Below are 22,145 nucleotides of genomic sequence, written 5' to 3'. Positions count from 1 at the left end.
TAGCTAGTGATCATCAGGGCTCTAGGATCACGTCTCTTCCATGGTAGCGTGCTTAGCATAATGGAGCTGATCGTCTTGATCTTGGGAATTCTCTTCAGCTTCCCTTGGGAGTGCATAGTCCTTTAAGGAACTTTGCATATGAATAAATGTGTTGGATTGCATCGACAAGTGGGATGGTAATAATGACCTGTTCAAAAGCCTTTAGTAATTTCATTAGCACTCTCATTGGCTTTGGGCCAGCTCAATAAATGAGGATAAAGCACTGGAGAGTCGTAAACCTTGGGATTGGGTTCAGCCATAGTATACTCTTCATCGTGTGCCTCCTCATCTTTGGAGCTATACTCAGAAAAAAATTACAAGAAATATCTTATCTTACTCTTCATTTTGGTTATTTTGGCTTGGATGACCCTCATAAGAATCATCTAATATCTTACCACTCCGTAGGCCTGAGGCAGCCTAAGTTGTCTCTGATGTGCTATTAACATGAACATGGTTCACTTTGTGCTAGAAATTCGATGATGTGATCTTGATTAATAGGATTCACCATGGGTTGGGAAAGTAGTTGATCATCAAATTCAATTGCTTCCAATTCCTTTAACTAGCATGGAAAATGCACTTTTTGCTGGATCTTCTTCAACTTTTTTAAGTCGATAACTCTACCTTAGTCAATTTACTCACCACTTATGAGAGTGCACTACGTACAGGGTCATTCTAGTTTTTGGACATGTTGAGGCTGTTGGCAGTGTACCACTTCTTTAAAAGGAATTGAGGCATTAGATGGATGGCTTGTATGTTTATTTGGCTTTTGAGTACAACTATAAAAAAGATGGTGATATGATTGATATATATTCTTTGTGTAAACATAATTATGGGTATAACTATTTTTATCATAGCTATTATTTGGGTATTTAACTGTACCCATCTGGCTAGGACCATTATAAGTCATAGGTCATTGTTGAAAGGCGCTTTGGCATTGGACTCCATAATGGGACAATCTAGCTCAACATACTCCAAGATAGAGAAATAAGGACATGGAGAGGCATAACTCTATGGTGGTGGTGTGAGGCCCTCAGAGTGATTTCCAATCTTCAATCAATTCAGTAGTATGCTCTGCGCTTCGGTTAAATTTTTAATCGTGTATAGAAGTGTTCTTGTCTCAACAGCTTAAGCATCTAGCATACCTCATTAATCAGATTGTGCCATCCTCCAAAGTATTTAGCTGAATGATAATGGTTATTTTGGGCCACCAAATCAATCAAATCTAAGGCTTCATCCTCATATTTGCTCAAAAATATTCTGCCACTACCTACATCAAGCAAGTATCTATGATGCACTCCCTAACATCATAAAATATCTTTGTGAGTTCATGTTTGGGAATTCCATGATGACAGTATTGTCACAAGAGATCTCAAAATCACTCCCACGCCTCGTCTAATACCTCACTCAGCCCTTACGAGAATTCATGAATGGTTGATCTCACCGCACTGGTATTGCCTTGCGAGTAGTTTTTATAGATAAATGAATCTTCCATGCCCTCCCATGAGTTAAATTCGCAACCTAAATAAAAGAACCAATTTTTTTTTCCCTCCTTCAATATCAACAAGAACAATCATATTTTAGCCATTTTAATAGAAACATTCTGAACTTGGTTGAATTAATCTACATGTCTATACAAATCTTTTGAAGGAAGTCTATAGAAGGTAGGCGACAAGTTAAACATGTGATATTCAATTTTAAATTGTGCTCCTCTAGTGATTTGTGTTTGCTGAACTAGCCCAGCATATTCACTAAGGCACCTCTTAACATGCTTAGTGGGTGGATGGGCTATGGCCAATCTTTCTCTCATTGGCCTAGAAAAAGCAACAAAATCTGAGGAAGTTGTAGCTTTATCAAATAAGTATATGGGGTATCCAATATTGTCCTCGAGTTCCTTTGTGCTCGTCTCATATATATATATATATATATGATGTATGATTCAAGTAAAAAAACACGCACAACATAATTCTTTAGAAGATAAGTAAATAGAGAGTATACCTGATTATCACCTCTAATGTCCCACACAAGTGATTAGAATATAATAATTACACTGAATACACCAAATATAAACTAAAGACAAGTTAGTAAAGTACCTCAATTATAGATTTTTTTGTGTTGTGAATATTTGACTTATCAATGATTGTGCTAACAATGCTAGAAGAAGAAAAATATGACCTGGAATCTATGATTAAATTCAACAGTACTGGGTCCCCAAGAATGCCATTTGATGGACTCAAAATGTGTAAACTTGAGTTTAATCATAGATTTTGCTTCCAACCTCACTCAAATGTGTAAACTTGAGTATAATGATGAGTATGTTCGAATCCACAGAGAGTTAGGGTTGACTTTAAAATTGTTGACTCTATTAAACTAGGTCCAATTAGATGAAGATTAATTTAAACATTAAAAGAACACTAATCTAATTATATCAAAGTAGGTTCAAATTGAATTAAAAATAATATGAAAATTTAATGAGAAAGTGAACACATGCTTGTGTTGGCCACATCCTCTAATTATTTTTTACAGATTTTTTTATTTATGCTTTTGGAAAAAGGAATAGTCAAAGGATCATACGGATTAATTTTTGTTTTTTAAAATAGGAAGAAAATCAATGGACAATTTAAAGCGGTGACTTTGACATACCCTATGACTTTAGATGAATTGAGAGTGAAAATGGTAAAATTTTTTTATAGAAAATTATATTTTCAGAAACTAGACTGAGAAAGAATAATTATCATATAAATAAAAGAATTTTTGGATAAATATCGAAATTAATATCAATTTTCAAAGGTCTATGCTTTGGAAATGATTAAGTTTGGAGGTTAGAGTGCTGATATATGGCTATCGGAAATCCATGTTAAAAACAAGGACTCGCATGAGGATGTGGTGATCAAGCAAAGATTTTGGTGTCAAATCTCAACAACATTACAGTTATTATATACCAATGGAAGGAGGGTTCAAAAAAGCATTGCTTGCCACTAAAATTAAATATTGGGTTGAGAAATCTTGGAACAAAGTTATCATAAATAATCACAACAAATATGAGAAAAAGGCGATGATTCAATCCAAATCTCAATAAATTTGTAATATAAATGCAAAAATATCTAGATGTAAATCAAGCGCACCAAAGGTTATATATTTTCAACCTAAAACTCCCCAAAATTAGGCCTCGAATCACCTCATTCTTCCCTTGAAGTCTTTTGGCTTGTTGTTGACAAATCTCCGTCATATTTTGATGGATTGGTGAGATTTTTACGCCAAGATGAGCGTCACAAAGTAAAAATGCAAATATTTCTATTTCTAATCAACACGATGATGGGTTTGGTCGATCAAGAGTTTTGAATGTTTCTCTATTGTTAAGAGAGAAAAACTTCAAATACATTCATATGAATGAATGAGAGAGATCTTGGTCGTCCATTCTTTAGATAAAATAAGATGTTCAAGATGATGCCACGTTGCACTAGAAGAGAGGCCATGTCATGCACATCATGTAGTGTATAGTGGTTGACTTATTGAACAAGCCCTGATAAGTAGATCTTCATCCAATGTCTTATGTTCTTTGTTATGTACCGGCGCAAGATTCAAAGATATTTTTTTTTTTTTTAAAGAAAAAAAGTCTGATTCAAAGATATTAATCCCTGTCAAAAAACAAAGAATAACTCCCTCTCGATCGAGCTTTCTGAGCAAGGTCTGTCGGCTAGAGTTTTTGAAAAAGAAACCTCACCTTTTTCTCATTCGCACCCATAGTATTATGAGTTACATAGTGGGCCCAAACTAACTGGGCCTTAGACACTTACACATAGTGTGTACTTAAAAGAAATGCAAATAGAACACAAACGGAAATAAAAGGAAATAAGAACTTGATGAGGTCCCTTGCTGACACCCCCGTTCAAGCTGGTGAACAGATGGTTCTGATCCCAAGCTTGCTCCATATGTGATCAAACAATGTTCTCGTCAGTCCATTTGGTAAAGACATCTGCAATTTGATTGGCAGATCTGATTTGTTTAATCAGAACATGACCACGGTCGATCTTCTCCCTGATCCAATGCTTGTTTAGCTCAATGTGCTTTGTTCTGTCATGTAGACCAGGGTTGTGGGCAATATCAATTTCTGCTTTACTGTCACAATACAGAACCGCAGGCTTTCTTTGCTCCAGCCCAAGTTCAGTGAGAAGATTTCTGATGCACAATATCTCACAAATACCTTTCACCAATGCTCTATATTCTGCCTCAACACTGGATAATGAAATTTCCGGTTGCTTCTTACTCCTCTAGGTTATCAAATTTCCTCCCAAATATGAGCAATATCTTGACGTTAAACTCCTATCTATCAGTGATCCTCCCCAGTTAGCATCTGTGTATACCTCAACGTCTGCTCCTCCATGATGCTGATACAAAATTCCATGGCTTGCTGACCCCTTCAAATAAGCCACTACTTTGTAGGCATCTTCTAAATGAGATTTCCTAGGATTGTCCATGAATCTACTCAATAGCCCGACTGCAATGCTATATCAGGTCGGGTATGATTGAGGTAGATCACTTTTCCAATCAGCCTTTGGTATTGCCCTTTGTCAACAGACGGTTCTTCTTCACAAATACCCAATTTCACATTGGGATTGATGGTTACATAGGACAGCTTGCACCCACCCATTCTGGTCTCTTTTTAAGATCAATAATATACTTATGTTGTGATATGAATATCCCATGTGGAGAATATGCCACCTCAATTCCCAGAAAGTATCTCAACTTCATCGTCCCCTGTGATAATTATATCATTCATATAGACAAGTAATATTGATATTGTTTGTGACTTGGAGCGTGTAATCACACAAACAGTGTGTGATCACCGTTGCTCTGTTTGTATCCCATATTGATCAAGCTACATGAGAATTTTCCAAATCATGCCCTTGGGGACTATTTAAGTCCATACAGTACTTTCTTCAACTTGCATACCCTCTTTCCAGATTCAGCATTATCATATCCAGGTGGTAACTTCATATAGATCTCTTCATTCAAATCACCATGAAGGAATGCATTCTTTACATCATACTATAATAATGCCCAATTAAAGTTAGCTGCCAATGCAATCAGAATACGTACCATATTGAGTTTGGCAACTAGGGCGAAGGTCTCTCCATAGTTAATTCCATAAGCCTGTGTGTATCCTTTGGCTACAAGTCTTGCCTTATATCTTTCAAGAGTACCATCAGCTTGATATTTCACAGTAAACACCCATCTACAACCCACAAGACGTTTACCAAGTGGAGCATCAACAATCTCCCAGATGTTATTTTTTATTAGTGCTTCATCTCAATATCCATAGCCTTGTTCCCATTCATCTCTTTGAGTGCTTCGTCATGCATTCTTGGAATAGACATGAAATTGAGAGCTGTAATAAAAAACTTGTATCCACATCCCAAGTGTTGATAGCTTACCACATTGGAGAGTGGATACTTGTTCTTCTGAGTACACTACCTTTTTCCTTAGAGCAATAGGCCATCCACTATCATATTCTTCCACCTTAGCTGATCGTTCAAGAGTGTCTATTGCTTCTTCTCTACAGGTTCTTCAACTTCACCACTTTTATTCTCACCAGCTTCACTTGATGATTCTTCCTGATCATATTCAGTCCTTGGAAGTCCTTCATCTCGAATATCTGATGTGATTTGAGTCTTGTTCATGGTTATATTCTGAACACCAGACAGAGGTGGCTCACGAATTTCTTCATTCAGATTCTTCTGTGATTTGAAGAAACTTATAATTTCATGAAATGTAACATCCGCTGATATCAGCATTCTCATTGAAGACAGATCATAACACTTATACCCCTTTTAAGTATGAGAATTACCCAGAAGCACACATTTCACAACTCAAAGTCTGAATTTATCTCTTGGATTATGAATATGCACAAACTTTGTACAACCAAATATCCTTAGAGTCAGATCAGTCTTCAACCGAGCATGTGGATAAATTTTCATCATCAGATTTACAGGACTTTCATAGTCCAAAGTTTTTATGGTAAATCTATTTAATTATATGCACCGGTGTCAAGACAGCTTTCCCCCAAAAGCTCTTGGGAACTGCATAATGTAAGAGCAATGATTGAGCCATTGTAGTGACATGACCTATCCTCATTTCTACTACCACGTTCTGTTGTGGGGTATACACACAAGATGATTCATGTACTACATCCTCTTGAGCAAATAGAGATGACATGATCTTGTTGAAAAAATCTTTGGCATTATCCGACCGTAGCAGCTTGATAGAGATACCAAATTGATTATTCACCATGCGAAAGAAATTGCCAATTACATCAGCAACCTCAGATTTGGATTTCAATAAATAAACCCATGTTAGCCTGGTACAATCTTCAACAAATATAAGATACCACCTTGCTCCCGTCAAAGTAGTTGAGGATGGACCCCAAACATTACAATGAATGAGATAAAATGGATGTGTACTTTGTTCTCCTTTCCCAGTAAAGGGCACAAGCTTATGTTTAGCATATTGGCACATATCGCACAAGACATGGGAAGAATTTATTTTCTTAAAGAACACAAGAAACATGAGTTTCAAAAGTTCAAATGATGGATGTCCAAGACGATAGTGCATCAGCTTAAGGTGCTCCAACTGTTTGCTACACTCAGCTCCCAAGCATCACAGTTGCATGTGTAAGCTTCCTCAACAAGGTCGCTCAGGTACGCTAGCCCATTCTTCTCCTTAAAAGGTGAATTCCTCAGGTTCTTGGCCTTGTCATAAACAAAACATCCATCAGATGTCATTGTAAGAACAAGATGTAAATCTTTTACAAGTTTCTGAGGAGATATGAGCTGTGCCCGAAGTCTTGGGACATGTAGGACTTGTTTAATAATACCCAGATCAGCAATTTTAACGCCGGCTATCCCAGTACCCAGCAATATCTCTCCTCCTGCAGTAAACATGCATCTACTCCCTTCATAAAAAGCATAATTATGAAACTTCTTATAGTAGGGAGTCATATGATCTGTGGCACCGGTATCAATAATCCAGTTGGAATATATATTAGACGAATAAAAAATTGTCTCACCCGCACGGGTCATAGATATAGAGCTGATCATAGTCTTCAGCTTATCAAATTCCTCATTCAATTTATCATATTCTTCGATATGAATCGTTTTGACACCGTCTGCTTGTCCTTCCTTGGTACTTGAATCTGCTTCATTAGAATCTATAGCATGCGCTTGGACAGGTCTGAGGTATGGATTTTATCCAACAATATTCCCTTGTGTGGTTTCTCCCTTACAATAGGAGCACTGGAGGTTGGACTTATATTTGCCACCTTGACCCTTCTGGCTTTGATCATCTTCTGCTGGCTTCTTGTCATATTTTTTGCTTGCACTTTCACGTCCACACGATGCTCCCTTTGGTTGCTTCGTCTTTGGCAAGAATCCTGCTCTGGCTTCATCTTGACCACTGCCAGGGATTAACTTGATGCGACTTTCTTCATCAAGTACAATTTGAATAGCTTCTTCCAAGTTGTGTACTTGCTCACGGTTGAGAATTTGACACCATAAACTTTCATATTCTTTGTTTTAGTCCCATCAGGAATCTAAACATTCAATCTTGTAGAGTTGATTGCCACTCCTCAGGATTTTTTATTGGTCTGAAATGATCAATCACTAGCCATAGAGTTTAAAGTTCTTCTGCATATTCTGCAACTAACATCTCACACTGCACCAGCGTGGTTGCCTTAGTAACCAGCTCAAATATTCACCATGTGTGGCTCTTTCTCACATTACTCTTCTGAAGATGATCCTGAATTTTCTTCGTCGTCTTCAGATATAGATATTTCTGGAATCGACCTCCAGCCATACTGCTCAGTAGCCAATAACGGACATTTGCATCTTCACGCTTCCAGGCTATGTATCTTGGGTTACTCGGGTCGACCTCATGCGTAAGGTGATCATCGAGTCCTCTGCCCTCGAGAACCATCGCAACATATTCGCTCCAATCAAGAAGATTAAAGCCATTAAACTTGACTGTCTCCGGCACAATAGGAAAGATTACCTAGTTTAAGGTCTCTCATCCAGCTTCTATAGTCTGAACAATAACTTCCTGGCTTGCTTCCGCGGCCATATTTGCGAGTCAGTCGCCTGTGTTGATAAGATCTTCTCGAGACAAATCGGATTTCTGTTGTTGGCTTCCTGGATCGGAAGCAATATAGTTGCCTGTGAAGCCTTGACTGGCTTTCCATCACTCAGCCGTAGAAGATATCCACCGCAGGTGCTCGACAGGGCTGCTCTTGGCTTCTATCGTAGCTTGAATCATCCCCTGCGTTGGTATGTCAACCACGGATGAAGACTTCCGCCGAACAAGAACTCCTTCACCGTTGAGAGAACCAATAGAGGATTAGGAGAGGGATTTCTCCTTTGGGCGTCCTACGCCTGGAGCTCTGATACCATGTCAAAAATGAACAACTCCCTCATGGTCGAGCTTCCTGAGCGAGGTTCGTCTGCTAGGGTTTTTGAAAAAGAAACCTCACCTTTTTCTCATTCGCATCCATAGTCTTATGAGTTACATAGTCAGCCCAAACTATCTGGGCCTTAGACACTTACACATAGAATGTACTTAAAAGAAATACAAATAAAATAAAAAGGACATAAAAAGAAATAAAAACTTGACGAGGTCCCTTGCTGATAATCCCATATGGAAATACTTAAGTTTTTAGAAGAGTATATAATGGTGGTATTTGGATTTTAGTTTTCGGAAGAGCTTTTGGAAGACATAATTCTGTGCTACCTATGGGCCACCCCTACACAATGTAGGTGCTGCCGCATTGGGCCCAATGTTGCATTGACTTGGTAGGGCACCACTCCATAGGTCAGCCACATCAGCTGCTACTATGAGGCCCCCCCTATAAACACACACACACACACACAAACACATATATATTACTTTTCGAGACCTAGGAATATTAAAAATCTAAACAATTAACTTGAAAATGAAATTCTCTCCATTGTTTTTTTCATCTTCTCTAAACAACTCCCACTTGAAATAAATAACTAGACAAAATGGTTATTTTACAACAATAGCTATTTTTAATAAATAATTAGACAAATGGGTCAAGCAAGGGCAACTTTGAAAATTGAATTTGATTGTTCTAATCTTGTTCTTCTCCTTACCTCCTTGCTCATCCATTTGAGTTCTGACAGAACTAAACTTAATAAATGTGGTTAATTTCAAATGGTTTGACCTTGAGAAAGGTTAAAAATGAATAAAAGAGATGATTAACCTTAAAATAAAGTAAAAATTAAGATAGCGAAATGGCACGGTAATGGTGAAAATATTAGTATATCATAATCATGAGCATTACGCCTTAAATGTAATATTGTGAAGATGCATGTTATGAAGGGTCTACCATATCAAGAAACCAGGATTTGATCTAGGCATTTACCTCACAACACCTTGAGCACAAGGGGTCAAATAGAGGAGGGGTGATCTGTCTCCATGATCCTGTTCTTCTCTCTACTCCAGGAACTTCACTCTCTCGTCTCTCTCAACCCCTTTCATCTATGTAGCTGAATGTGGAACATTGATCAAATTGAGGCAGTTTCTTACCCTTTACTGTGGGATTACATAGGAGACCATACAACTTTTGCGGATCATACCACAGGGTTTACTTGCATAATGTAACTACAGCAATTTGCTTTTAAATTAATGCCCTCCACTATTACCCTTATCATGGACATAAGGAGTTCTATATAGTACATTAAACACATTTCAGAAATGCACAAATAATAATCCAATTATATACCTATATACTTAATTAATTACTCTCTTTGCATGAACTCTACTTGTACTAAACCATGACATCTACATAAATAAAAACTGTGGGATTTTTAACATAATGGATCGAAGGTATATAAAACGATTAGAAAAATTCATCGCATTAGAGAAAAATCTGTCAGTAAGTAATGTAAGCTACGAATTTCATTGAAAAAGGTGAAACGAACTTCTTATTCCTTTTTTCAGGTCCATGCATCTAAAATAGGAGACGAAGCTTCAGGTTATTATCTGGAAATAAAACGGGAGTCGATGATCTCTTTTGATTTAGAGATGAAAAAAATAAAAATTCTAATTCCAGCTGCTTGAAAGGGCAGAAAAGCTTTGAAATAAACAGCTTTGAAAGCTTTCAAAAATTCTGAGGTCCATGCATGAAGAATAGGAGATGACGCTTCAGGTTATTTTCTTGAAATAAACAGCGGGGTTCTATTTTAATCCATGCGCTGGAATTGAAAAAAAAACAGAAATCAACAGATAATCGATTTAGAAGCGAGCATATTTATTTGGCTGGGGATCAATTATACAAGTTTCTCTTCTCCCTGTGGTGGATCCAGGTCCAAGTAGAAGAAGGGCTCAGTCGGTTCTTCCCTGCACACGAATATCCCGGTTTGAAATCTAGAGGTTTCCAAGAAACCATGTAAAGGGATGATACAAAGGTAAGAGGGTAGGCAGTTAAGAAATATATGATGATTCTACACTATCAGTTAACTTGATGAGGAAAAAACAACGTGAAATATGATCTTGCAATATTTGTTCATCCATAGACCATTTGACAGGAGAATTACATATCTTACTGAAAAAAAATGATTAAAGGTATACATCAAGATGAAGAGAAAATGCATGGAATGGTACTACTTAAATAATCATTTAGATGGCGTATTTTACCATATGTTATGACGTTTCTACTGAAACTATTCATACATGACACCATTTAGTTTAATTTTATCTCGATGATAAAATACAAAATGGAAACTACATAGCCTTAGACTTCATTTAAAGTAAGGTGTTTAGAATACGCCATATGAAGAATAAAAACCAATGCATAGAATCAAGTAAGGTGTTAATAAAATACAACAAATATGATGCTTTTTAGTAATCCCTCATGGCACCATTTACTTTAAGTTTCATTCTTTCCAGTTCTTCTCGGCAAAGAAAGAGATATCATTTTCTCTTTTAGTAATTTAGTTTTGCAGCCATCCTTAAGAAATTATTCACCCTTTGGTATCGTAATATATTTTGCTCTTAAATAACCAAACTGAACTTGAAAGAACTAAGAAGCGTATGTTACAAAAACTAAAAACGACAAACGGAAAAAGTAATACTGCAAAATGAAAGGATGCAGAACTTTCCAATTGATCTTTTTGATTTTCAAAACAAGAGGTTCGACGCAAAGCGATCCCTTGAAATGGCAAAGACATGGAAACTTATAAATAAAAAACCCGAAATTAATAAGGGAGTCGGGAGGAAATTACCCAGGTTTTGAGCGCATGCATCGCCAGAAAAGCTTGAAAGGGCCAGGAACAGTCTTAAATGGGTTCCCTTCAAAGCAAGCCTGCAAAGTTCAAATGCAAAGACGTCCAAAATATATCAACCTTGTTCTTTAATCAACCTTGGTTTTTCTTAATATAAAAATGCAGCAATTCTATCAGATTTAACACAAACGAGACATCCTTTGTACTCTTCATGCATGATTACATGAGTTCCGACAAAAACGAAACAGCATCTCAATTTCGATTTCATTTGTTTCATTTCCATTTTTGTCTTTCCCTCTTCTTTTATTCCATTTCATACTTTTGATCCTGCAGAATCTGACCCATTTTCACATAAAGCGAAGGGTACAAAATGATTTTTTTTTTAATCATCGAAATGAATAATATGTGAAAATTATTTTTTCCCAACACCTTCCAAGGAAAATCCCAAATTGGGTCCGAAAACATGAACGGGTTGGTGTGAGCTTATCCATGCGCTTTGGCACTCAATAATAGGAATTCATTTTCTGAGAGATTCCCCAAGCCAAAGCCAAGAAAACTCATCACAATATAAAAACTAATGAAATCTTTGGATATTCAAACTAAAGCACAAGTACCCATAAGCATAAATCCCGCATTCTTGAGCCCCGCATGACCCCGTCCAGTAACAGACCCAAATGGGTAGATCAAAGTAGTAAACAACCAGAAAAATGACTACCAGGAAAATCTGAATAAGAAATTACACTGTGAATACAATGCAAACGCGCCAAGGCATCAATCTAGACGGTAAAATCGATGAAAATGGATGAAAAGAGTTGAATTTCGCGGGATGAATTGGGACCTGGATGACATCCTCGGCTCTGTCGTTGCATCGATGCGCTTGGGGCTGCCTTGTGTCGCCGTCGGGCAGTCCCCACGGGCTGTATCTCCTGGGAACCGGCCTTGAACTCATTCTTCCACCCCGAAATCGAAATCAAGCCTTGGTTTTGACAGAAAACAAAGATTTATATCGCATTAATGCTCTGTTTTTTCACTATCAAAGATTTTGTGCTGGTAGTGAAGTGTAGGGAACGCCCGGGACGGGACGGATGACGATGGTGAAGGGGGCAAGAATGAAAATGATTAATATTTTCTCCTGTTTTTTGTTTTTTTAAAATTTTCTTTGACAACTTTGCTTGCACTAAAAATAATATTTAATCCATAAAGTATCATGAAAATCTTAAAGATACATAAGCCATTTCTAAAGTCCATTTCTAATGTCATCTTAAGAAATTTATCAATGTTTTCTCACATTTGTAAATTTTTAAAATTTTCTTTCACAACTTTGCTTGCACTAAATTATATTTAATCCATAAAGTATCATGAAAGTCTTAAAGATACATAGCCGTTTTTAAAATTCCATTTTTTAATGCCATCTTAAGGAAATTTATCAATTTTTTCTCACATTTGTAGATTTTTTAAGAAAATTTTCACAATTTTGATTGTGCTAAATTAGATTTCATCCATAAAATATGATAAAAGTACTAAAAATATAAATGCATTTTAAATTATCTGTTTGAAGGACTTCTCCTAATAGATTAAATCCTCATGACGCGGTCTTATAGAAATTTATTAATATTTTTGCATGAATTAATATGGCATTTCAACCCCAATTTCTTATTTTTCAGTCACGTGAGACAATATTGGTTTGTTAAGCTTCCTTGGCTTGTCGACAATCACAAAAGAAGTTGTGGCCCCCATACCTTGGTAAAATTACCTGTCTTATATATATATTGCTTTCACCGCTTTGATTTTGATGCCAAATCCTTGATTTTGCTTATTGGGGATCAACCCCGCTCTCATGATTTTTTTCTCTGTAATGAATAACGGTTAGCAATGTTTTTGATTGATTAATTTAAAATTAGAATGAATTATCTATTAAATAACATCCAAAATTGTTTCATTGTCAAATAGAGAAACGCCAAATTTTATTTTTTGTTTGAGTCCAATTTAATTGATCAAAACTTCTTCCATTTGAAATTTCCCCCAGTCAGGTGCAATTTTGGTTTCAATTTCATTTGATGGAACTGGCCTGAATTAGATCAATTAGGCATCTGATCTTATTTAATTATAATCTAACATGAGAATTATTTTTATTATCATATTTTATTCTTATTATTTTTGTTCTAAATTTAAAAAAAATTCCCCCCAAAGTATTACCAATTTCTCTATTTCAACTTGAGCTTTAATTTGGGATTTTTTCAAGTAGGGATTTTGCTATTATCTCACTTAAAATAAAATTATTCCATATATTTATGAATATTTCTAGCTTCCAAACAAAATTTTAGTTGTCATGCATTAATTTGTAAATCACAATGTTGAGCTGATTTTATTAAAAATAATATTGGGGATGTATTTGAGGGTATTTATGGTATTCAACATTTGTGTATTTTGGGGTACTCTATTCTACATACTTTTTAATTTTATGATTTTTAAAATTTCATATTTACTTTTCATGAAATGATTTTCTCTAGGAGGTAAACAAATTTCAACTATTGTTTTCTTTGGATTGGAGTAAAGAACTCCTTTTTATCTGAAGGATAAATTGGAGTAATTTACGTATTACAAGAATTCATATAGCTCCTTGTTTGGGAGTTGCAATGCCCTTGAAGACGAGGGGATTTACTCTCTCTAATTCGCCTCCGGGTATCACGTTAGCTATTTAATTGTATAAGAATTTGGATTCAAAAAGGGCTTATCTTTCATAAGCCGGATCTAGCGTAACCCAAAAGAGAAGCTAGAGACAGGCACCTTTCTTCTTTTGCTCCCGCTCCTAAAGTCACACATTGCATCTAAGTGGATGATTAGCATCACGTTTCTTTACTTAACCTTCGGACAACCAAAGGTTCTGCTCGTAAACTCTCCCCTCAAAATGTTATTAAATAAATAAATAAAGTCAAGTAAAAATAAACCGGATAAAGAACAAAAAAATGAAGTAAATCATTTGAATAGTGGTAGCTTCCGCGCCATAAAAAAGGCCTCCTTACCGGGCCGGAAGATCGCTTCTGGTGACTAGCTTCTACCGCTTCAATCAATAAATAGCTAAAGCTACCTTGTCAATGAATGAATGATTTGGAACCTCCATGCGAGGACAGGTTGCTTCAAGGCGCGAGTTTATGAGCGGACGCGAAAGCGGGAACGAGGAGGTCCAGATTTTAGGGCGGAGCCGTATGACACAAGAGTGTCACGCAGGGTTCCTTTGAGAAGGGTGTGATACCACCACCTATCAGGCCCGACGAGCGGTCCACGGAGCTGCATCCTTAAAAAAGTGAGAGAGAGGCACGACTTTAGGAGCGGAGCATTCACCTTCTTTCTTTTCTTTGTCTCGTTCTTCATTCGTTATTCATTTACTTTGTAACATTTTCTTCTTCCATTCGCTCCCGCTCATGAATTCGCGCCTTCTCTCCGCTCCTACTCGTAAACTTCGCCCTTGCAGAAAGAACTTATCCTATGTGCCGTTGCAGAAAGAACTTAAAATTAAAAATCAACTTATTTTAATCTGTATCCCATAACATGGCATGATCATCTTCATCATTGTTTGAAACTTTTTTTCAATTTTGTTTTGTGCATTAAAGAATTTGATTTTATTGTGCATAAAATAATTTTGCTTACATTGATTATACTTCAACACAATAACTTAGATATATCATATCCATAATCATCCATCATCATCAATCTTCATCGATCATCGTCTACTATCCACTTCATATATCACCTAAGCAATCATAATCTCGTCATGTGTCCTCTCTCTGTTTATCTAAGAAAACCTAAACCACTAGCTTCCTCCTCTACATCCATCACACTACTCCTACTTCCAACACCATCATTATAACATCTTATACCATCACCTTTATCGCGTCTCACCTTCAAATCCTTCTATCTTATATTAAACCCTAGGTTCAATATTAAACCCTAGCACGTATATTTCTTAGTATCATTACCATTTAGTTCTCATCTCGTCTAATCATCACTTCATCATAACTTCCTTTATCCTTCTCTCTTGTTTTCACTCTCTTCGATCATGATCCACTACTAGTATAATACTCATCCCATTTTATTAAATAGCTGTTATCCCTATCTTTGATAACTATCTTTGTCCTACCAATATCTCTTACACTATATGTATCCCTTCTCACCCTCTCAATTCACCCTATAGAGAAATTTATTTCCTTAAATATGTTCTGTGTGGAGCCAACCCTTGCTCATCTGTAACTATTCAAATTCTTCATGAGTAAAGGTTTCTAAAGTTTATTGATTAAACTTAAATATTGACATCATAATTTTACCCTTAATTTTGAATTTATCAATTGACATTAGGGAATTTAAGTATCTTTATTGGGTGAGTAGATTTGTTTAACTAACCTTTTTTTAGATTAAATCAGTTCATAGAATCTTTGTAACACCCTAGAAGCAGGTGCATTTTTATTTCCTATTTTTTATTATTTATTTTTAGGGAATTAGACTTGTTAATAGCTTTTAAGTGAAATGGATAGAAGAAAACCTACTAGATATCATGTCTGAGGAAATAAAGCTGTAACTAATTATAGGTGAGAGAGAGAGTTATCATATTTAATCATGATTTATCAAGAAAAAACATGATTTTGCCCAAGCGATAATTAATTATAAGTTTTGTGAAATTTTCTAATTTTAGTTTCTCACCTTTTAATCTACAGAAGTGTTACAGGGGTTTTACTACATAGTAATATTTCACTGTCAGCATGAGACATTTGTGCTAATGTCAGCAGATTGGCCCGCAAAGTCCATCAACGATGTGCTGACCTAGGATTTGTAAATTTATTTAAATTGATTACCAGCTCAAAACTCATATAACATTATTGGAATCTATTGAATATAAAAAAGTATCTGAATTATTTTTTTCTAGTCTTTTCTCTTTTTTTATTTAATTAAAATTGAAAATCCCAAAAATATTAAAAAATATAAAAATAAATTTTAATATATTTTTAACCATGATTTAGAATCTCCTTTCCTCATCCATATGGATTTGACGCCTTAGAGTAAAGAAATGCTATATTTATGTAGATAAATCAGAGCCTTAGATGGCTTATTTTGACCCAAATTTGGTTCTATCAACTGACACCATTGCCCATGTAATCAAATCAGGTCACCCACATGACAGGCAGGAATACACATCCTGTGCCTTGAAAAAATTATAGTTATATTTTTTTGCATTAAAACCTTACACATTTAGAATTTTCACCCAAAATTTGATGTGTAATATAGTTCCATGTTTCTGTTTTAATTTGACATTCCACTTAAAAGTGCCTTAAATGGGCTTCAAGAAGTAACTTCATGTGTATTGGGACCCTTTTGTGTCCCCTTGGCATCTGAAACTCATATTTTAATTCATTTTTTTGTCCCATTTGCATCCTATATTTCAAATGAAACTCTAATAAGATGTGAGAAAATATCCACTCAACGCTAAAGAGTCAAGTATGATTAGTCTCTGAAATCTATTAAATACAAAAAAAATTATAAAATAATTCAATATGATCTCATTTCAACTCAAAATCCTAAATTATGCATATGCAAACCTGAAAGTAAATAAACAATAAGAGTAAATTTCCACATTTGTTGATGTCATTTGATATTTTCTATACCTCCAACTAAGTTATTTAGAGTCCCGTGGCGATGCCTATTAATTTTGTGAGTCTTCCGGTAATCCTTTACAAAAAATTGAGAGTGAATTGATAAACTCAAATTTCAGATTAAAATGATGTTACTTATTTGAGTTTAATCAATGAAAAATTTTAAACTGATACTCATGTAATCAATAAAATCCAGCTAGTGGATGAGTACATGTCATATCCACAAGGAACATATCTCAAGGATTTAACTATCTCTAGATGGTGATTCAGGTAGGATGAGAAGGATACATATGGAGTAAGGGATAGTGTTGTGATGGAAATGGTTGTATGAGAGGGGAGGTTTTAGGTGTTTAATGGAGATGTGACCATTAAGGAGAGGTAGTTAGGGTGACATGAATAGAGTGAATGAAAAGTAGGGAGTAAGATAGGTCGCGTCATCACACCACTGTTATAGTTTTTTTTTTTGATATTGCATTCAATGCAATGATCAACTTGGGTTTACTCATATCATCCTCAATCAATGGCTTATGTTGTGCAATGTGTCCCTATGAAAAAGGCAAAAAGGTAGTGTAGGGGTATATTGTTATAACATTTATTTAATAATGAGAGTACGAGCGTGACATGGAAGTGCATTGGTGTGTGCCACGTTAATGCCTTTTAAAAAGAAACCTACACATCAACGATATGTGTACATGTGCACCCCACATTCCTGCAACAAGTCAACGGGTGCAGTCAAAGGAGAGAAGAACAATAAAATAATGAATATTTTAGTTTGATATCATTGGTCTCGTCATCATATTTATTGCAAAAAATAGCTCCAGTTTTTTGTTGGGCCATAACATCAATATATTTAAAAAATAAGAAAAAATGCTGTTAGTGATTAATGTCATAATGACATCACTAATTACAATAATATAATGGTATTATTTTTAATCATTGGCTAACACTAATCATTAACAAGACTTAATGATTGGTTGATGCCTAAAATTAATTCAAATAATATGTTGGTTACGGTGGACGAATTGAATGGTGACATGTGACGTGATGGAAATTGAATCAGACAATAGATTAATATAATAATTCATATAACATTAAATATAAAGTCAAAAAATATAAATATATAAATTAAGTGAGGAAAATCAGTTTTCATGAAGCTAATGTCAAAAAATTCAAGAAAATCATATTCTGACTCAAAATTTTATTTTCTTTCAGAGATAATGTCATGGAAATCCCTAAAAATATTTAAGATTTTAAAAAATTCAAAAAATATTCAAAAAATGGATTAATCATTTTTGGATTAATAAAAAAATATATAACCAATTTAATGAAAATAAACATATAAATGTCATCATATTAACCTATAAATAATGTGTATTGTCAGTGAAGTGTTAAAATAATTGTTCATTTAGAAAAAAATGGTTACCATTTACGATAATGTAAACTATGGCCTACATAGGATATGCAAGTCAATCCCCTCCTAGTATGGAAACATCAAATGAAGATCATAAAGGAAAGACACATTTGAATGGTACTATAGAATATAAGTGAGCTAATAGTTCTCAATGCATAGGGGGGTCTCAAATCTATCAAGAAAATGAACTCACACAATCTATCTAAATAGGTTATTATTGGGAGCTAGATGCCTCCACTATCTTTTTTACCAATTTTTTTGGGGACTAGAAACTTTTCTCCTCTTGTTGAGCATAAGGAAAAAGCATTGCATGATCATTACATAATCTAAAGGGCACTCTGCTAAAAGCATAGCTTCATATTGGGAATATAAAATTACTTTCTCCTGATCATTATGATCAACATTAATTCAGTTATAACCTGAACAAAAAACATGAAAAAAAATTAAATTTATTTCCAGAATCTAATATGTAAAGAATAAATGATAATGATATTTTTTAATTAGATTAAGTCTTCTATCATCTATACATGCCCTCCATTCAAAAGCTACTCTAGTTTGATCGTTTTCCCCTTCTCATTTCAACAGTGAAACCAGACTGGCACAAGAACTATCTGAACCATATAAGACTTTCTACTTCTATCATATGAGAGTCTAAAATCATTTGACATATGCGATGTGGAACTCTCTTATAAAGCTTGTATGTTCACATATATAGGAGGGAAATCCGTTAATGTAATCAACTGTCTAGTCCATATCTGATTTATTCTTACTTAAAAATAATCATTCAATTATGTTAATGTTTATTAAATTTTTCTTAGGTCCTGGAAAATCTTATTTTGATGAAGAAGGTAATTATTTTAATAATTAAATTAGCCAAGATAATGACAGTTAAAATTTTCTTAGGATGTAGGATAAATCATTTTAATATTTTAAGTATTTTTTGAGAATCAGAGAGTGTTATCTCTTCAACATTTTGTTTAAACTAAATAGCGCTTCCCTCAAATTATCACTATCTCCCGCAAGTGACACACATGAAGTTCTTTACAGCCAACATGATGATGCTTCATGATTCAAGCTTTATTCATCTCAACCCCCCCCCATTAAGTTTCACAATTCCTTTATCCCAATCCATTATAGCTTTTGCAATGACAAAGAATTACTCAAATTATTGGATAATGACTCCCATTTGCGTATTTTTTGTATCTGCCAAATAAAATCCCGAGGTAATCTATAATTCTCCACATTCATAAGTTTACATTCTATTTTTTTTGTGAGGATATAACATTTTTTTTAGATATCCAAAGTTGAATTCATCAAAAAGAGACTTAGACATCATGTTTATACTCCTACCTGAATCAAATGGCCAAGAAAACATAATCACCATATCTCCCACCTGATGAAAAGAGATCATGGATTTTCTGTTTGCTAGAAATCTGATCAGGAAGGATTTGACTAACAATTTCTGACAATTTCAACTATCTTTTGTTTCCTAATAAGAATGGACAACTCATTTCAATATGTAGAAATAATTTAGGAATGAATTTAGTTTCATTTTTTTGTAGAATGATGATAGAAGTATCATTCAAATATTTAATGAGTAGGTTATTATATCAAAGATATTTTGAAATCAGGAAAAGATATTCTCAAAGATACCATGGAACAGTACAATTCATCATAAATGGAACATTATTTCCAAGGATTGATCAATGGTTGAAAATGAAGTGGACCTTTTGGGATTTTATTTGAACTCCCTTCTATGCAGTTGATCCATTGTTCCCCTCAAATCTTAATAATTTTCCGCTTGTCTTTGAAGATATCCATCATCTTGGTTTGTTGCTCCATCATGTTGCTTATCATCTGTGATTTCAGACCAGTAGAGCTTTCATTATTTCTTTCTGAGCTGGAAATTGAGGATCAAAGTGTATTTCAGTTTGATCTGGTGGCTGATAATATTTTGGCCTGGGCCAAAAAAGGGGTCTAGATCCACAGCTGTATCTTGGCCTGCTTTAATATTCCCTATTTTAAATTGACGGCATTCCTTTCTTCCACTCCCTAGCATTCTCCTTGAAAAAAGGTCATCACAAAAGTAAAAAGGACAAGAAGGTTTCTGCATGTTAAATATATTATTTCAATGAAGAATTTTTTAATTGGAAAATGTTTGTGGTCCATTTTCCTTATCTCATTCCCTCCACATTCACTCCAATATTTTCTCTTTGTCTTCTAATTTTATTTTTTTTCCTTTTTATTTCTATTATGTTATTTCTTTCTCCTATCTCACCAATCACCTTTGAATATTCTCACCAGAACATTATCCTTCTCTTTTTCCATTATTTGTCTCTTGCATCAAGCCTTCTCTATGACCTTTTTATCTGTTGTTCTTTTTCAAGCTGAATTTTTTCTCGTATGTTTCTTGTTTCAATATTTCAATCGCCCACCATCATTGACTACTATAAAATTCTCATTCTTATTTAATCCCTCCTCTTTGTATCCAACTACCACCGCCATACTTAAACTTTCTAGTCTATTTCTTAATTTTTCCAACCATAATATAAAATTTTCCACCTCAATGAACAATATCTCTTCCAACATTCTCACTTCGGTCACTATATAGAATCCAGGTATCCTATTTCTCTTTCCCATTGAACTTACCTTCCATTAAAAAGGGAATAACATTTTTTATCATTAAAAATGCGATTAATGAAGTGAAAGTGACAAGACCAAGAGTGTGAGTCTTCACTATGCATCTTTCGCAATCAGCCCATGGTTGTCCCTCTCTCCCTCTACAGATATTGAATCCCTTTTATAGGGTACATTGTGACACCTTATTTTATTAGATAATATTTTTTCTATTGATAATTATTTATGTGATATGAAAATTTGTGATCCCATAATCATGATTACTTATGCCTTGAATTTTGACAGGGACAAAACCCCATGATTACTTCTGCCTTGAGACATTTGAATCATTCTCCCGATTTGTCATTTCTAAGTCTCTAATTCTGGGATTCAGGTCCTGGCCTATAGAATTTAATCCGTTCAGATCATCCTTAACAGATATTCTCAAGAATTATTTTTTGTACTGTGGTATTAATTAATATTTATAATCATTCACTTTTATATCCTGATATAAATTTATACTTTCTAGAATTCACTAGCTAGTTCCACATAATTTTTTACCATTGCTGTTATATTTGTCACCTGTTTATTAAGCTATATATTTCCACATTCCTAAATTCATGATTTATGTCCAGTAACATCCCATTTGAAATTTGATACTCATTTCAGACCTTAAATGACGCCATTTAGTTCTAATTTTACAAACACCATATTCTCCCAGTTTTTCTACCATTAGTTATCACAAGTATCCAAAAACATATATCAAACGATCATACCAAGTCTATTTCTAGATTTCTCCTTAAAACCTTCATAAAATTTTTTATCTTTATATCCATGATGATGACACTTTGTAATTGTTTTCATATTTCTAAAGATTTATTTGTTAACTCGTCACCCTGCATAAAATCAATAATGGCTCATTTCAAAGTTTGATTTTTGACATAGAAATAATTTAAGTGTCACACCCATATTATTATAAAATTATTTTCCTCTATCTTTAATTGTGATTGGAAAGTATCCCATTATCTTAACTTCACCTAGAAGTATTTGGAAGCTGATATAGAAGGCTTTTCTCAAAAAATGTATCTAAATTAGCATGTAGATACTTTTATGGTAAGCCATAAGAATCTTCTTTCGAATTCACAA

At 34.6% G+C, this 22,145-nt stretch overlaps 1 protein-coding gene across 1 annotated transcript; it reads right to left on the bottom strand.

Annotated features, from left to right (window-relative positions):
* Positions 1-8,681: 8,681 nt before the first annotated feature.
* On the bottom strand, positions 8,682-12,328 carry LOC144706923 (hexokinase-1 protein). Its single transcript, XM_078580012.1, has 4 exons — positions 12,169-12,328; positions 11,331-11,410; positions 10,383-10,446; positions 8,682-8,929 (listed from the first exon to the last, which is right to left on the bottom strand). Exons 1-4 carry the CDS (start codon positions 12,277-12,279, stop codon positions 8,906-8,908), a joined length of 279 nt encoding a protein of 92 aa, XP_078436138.1. The 5' UTR covers positions 12,280-12,328; the 3' UTR covers positions 8,682-8,905.
* Between the last annotated feature and the right edge of the window lie 9,817 nt (positions 12,329-22,145).

Source organism: Wolffia australiana, chromosome 8, assembly GCF_029677425.1.
Source record: "Wolffia australiana isolate 7733 chromosome 8, ASM2967742v1".
In the NCBI taxonomy this organism is placed as follows: domain Eukaryota; kingdom Viridiplantae; phylum Streptophyta; class Magnoliopsida; order Alismatales; family Araceae; genus Wolffia; species Wolffia australiana.
Note: the sequence above shows the minus strand (reverse complement) of the source record. Positions and strands in the feature narration are given on the sequence as shown.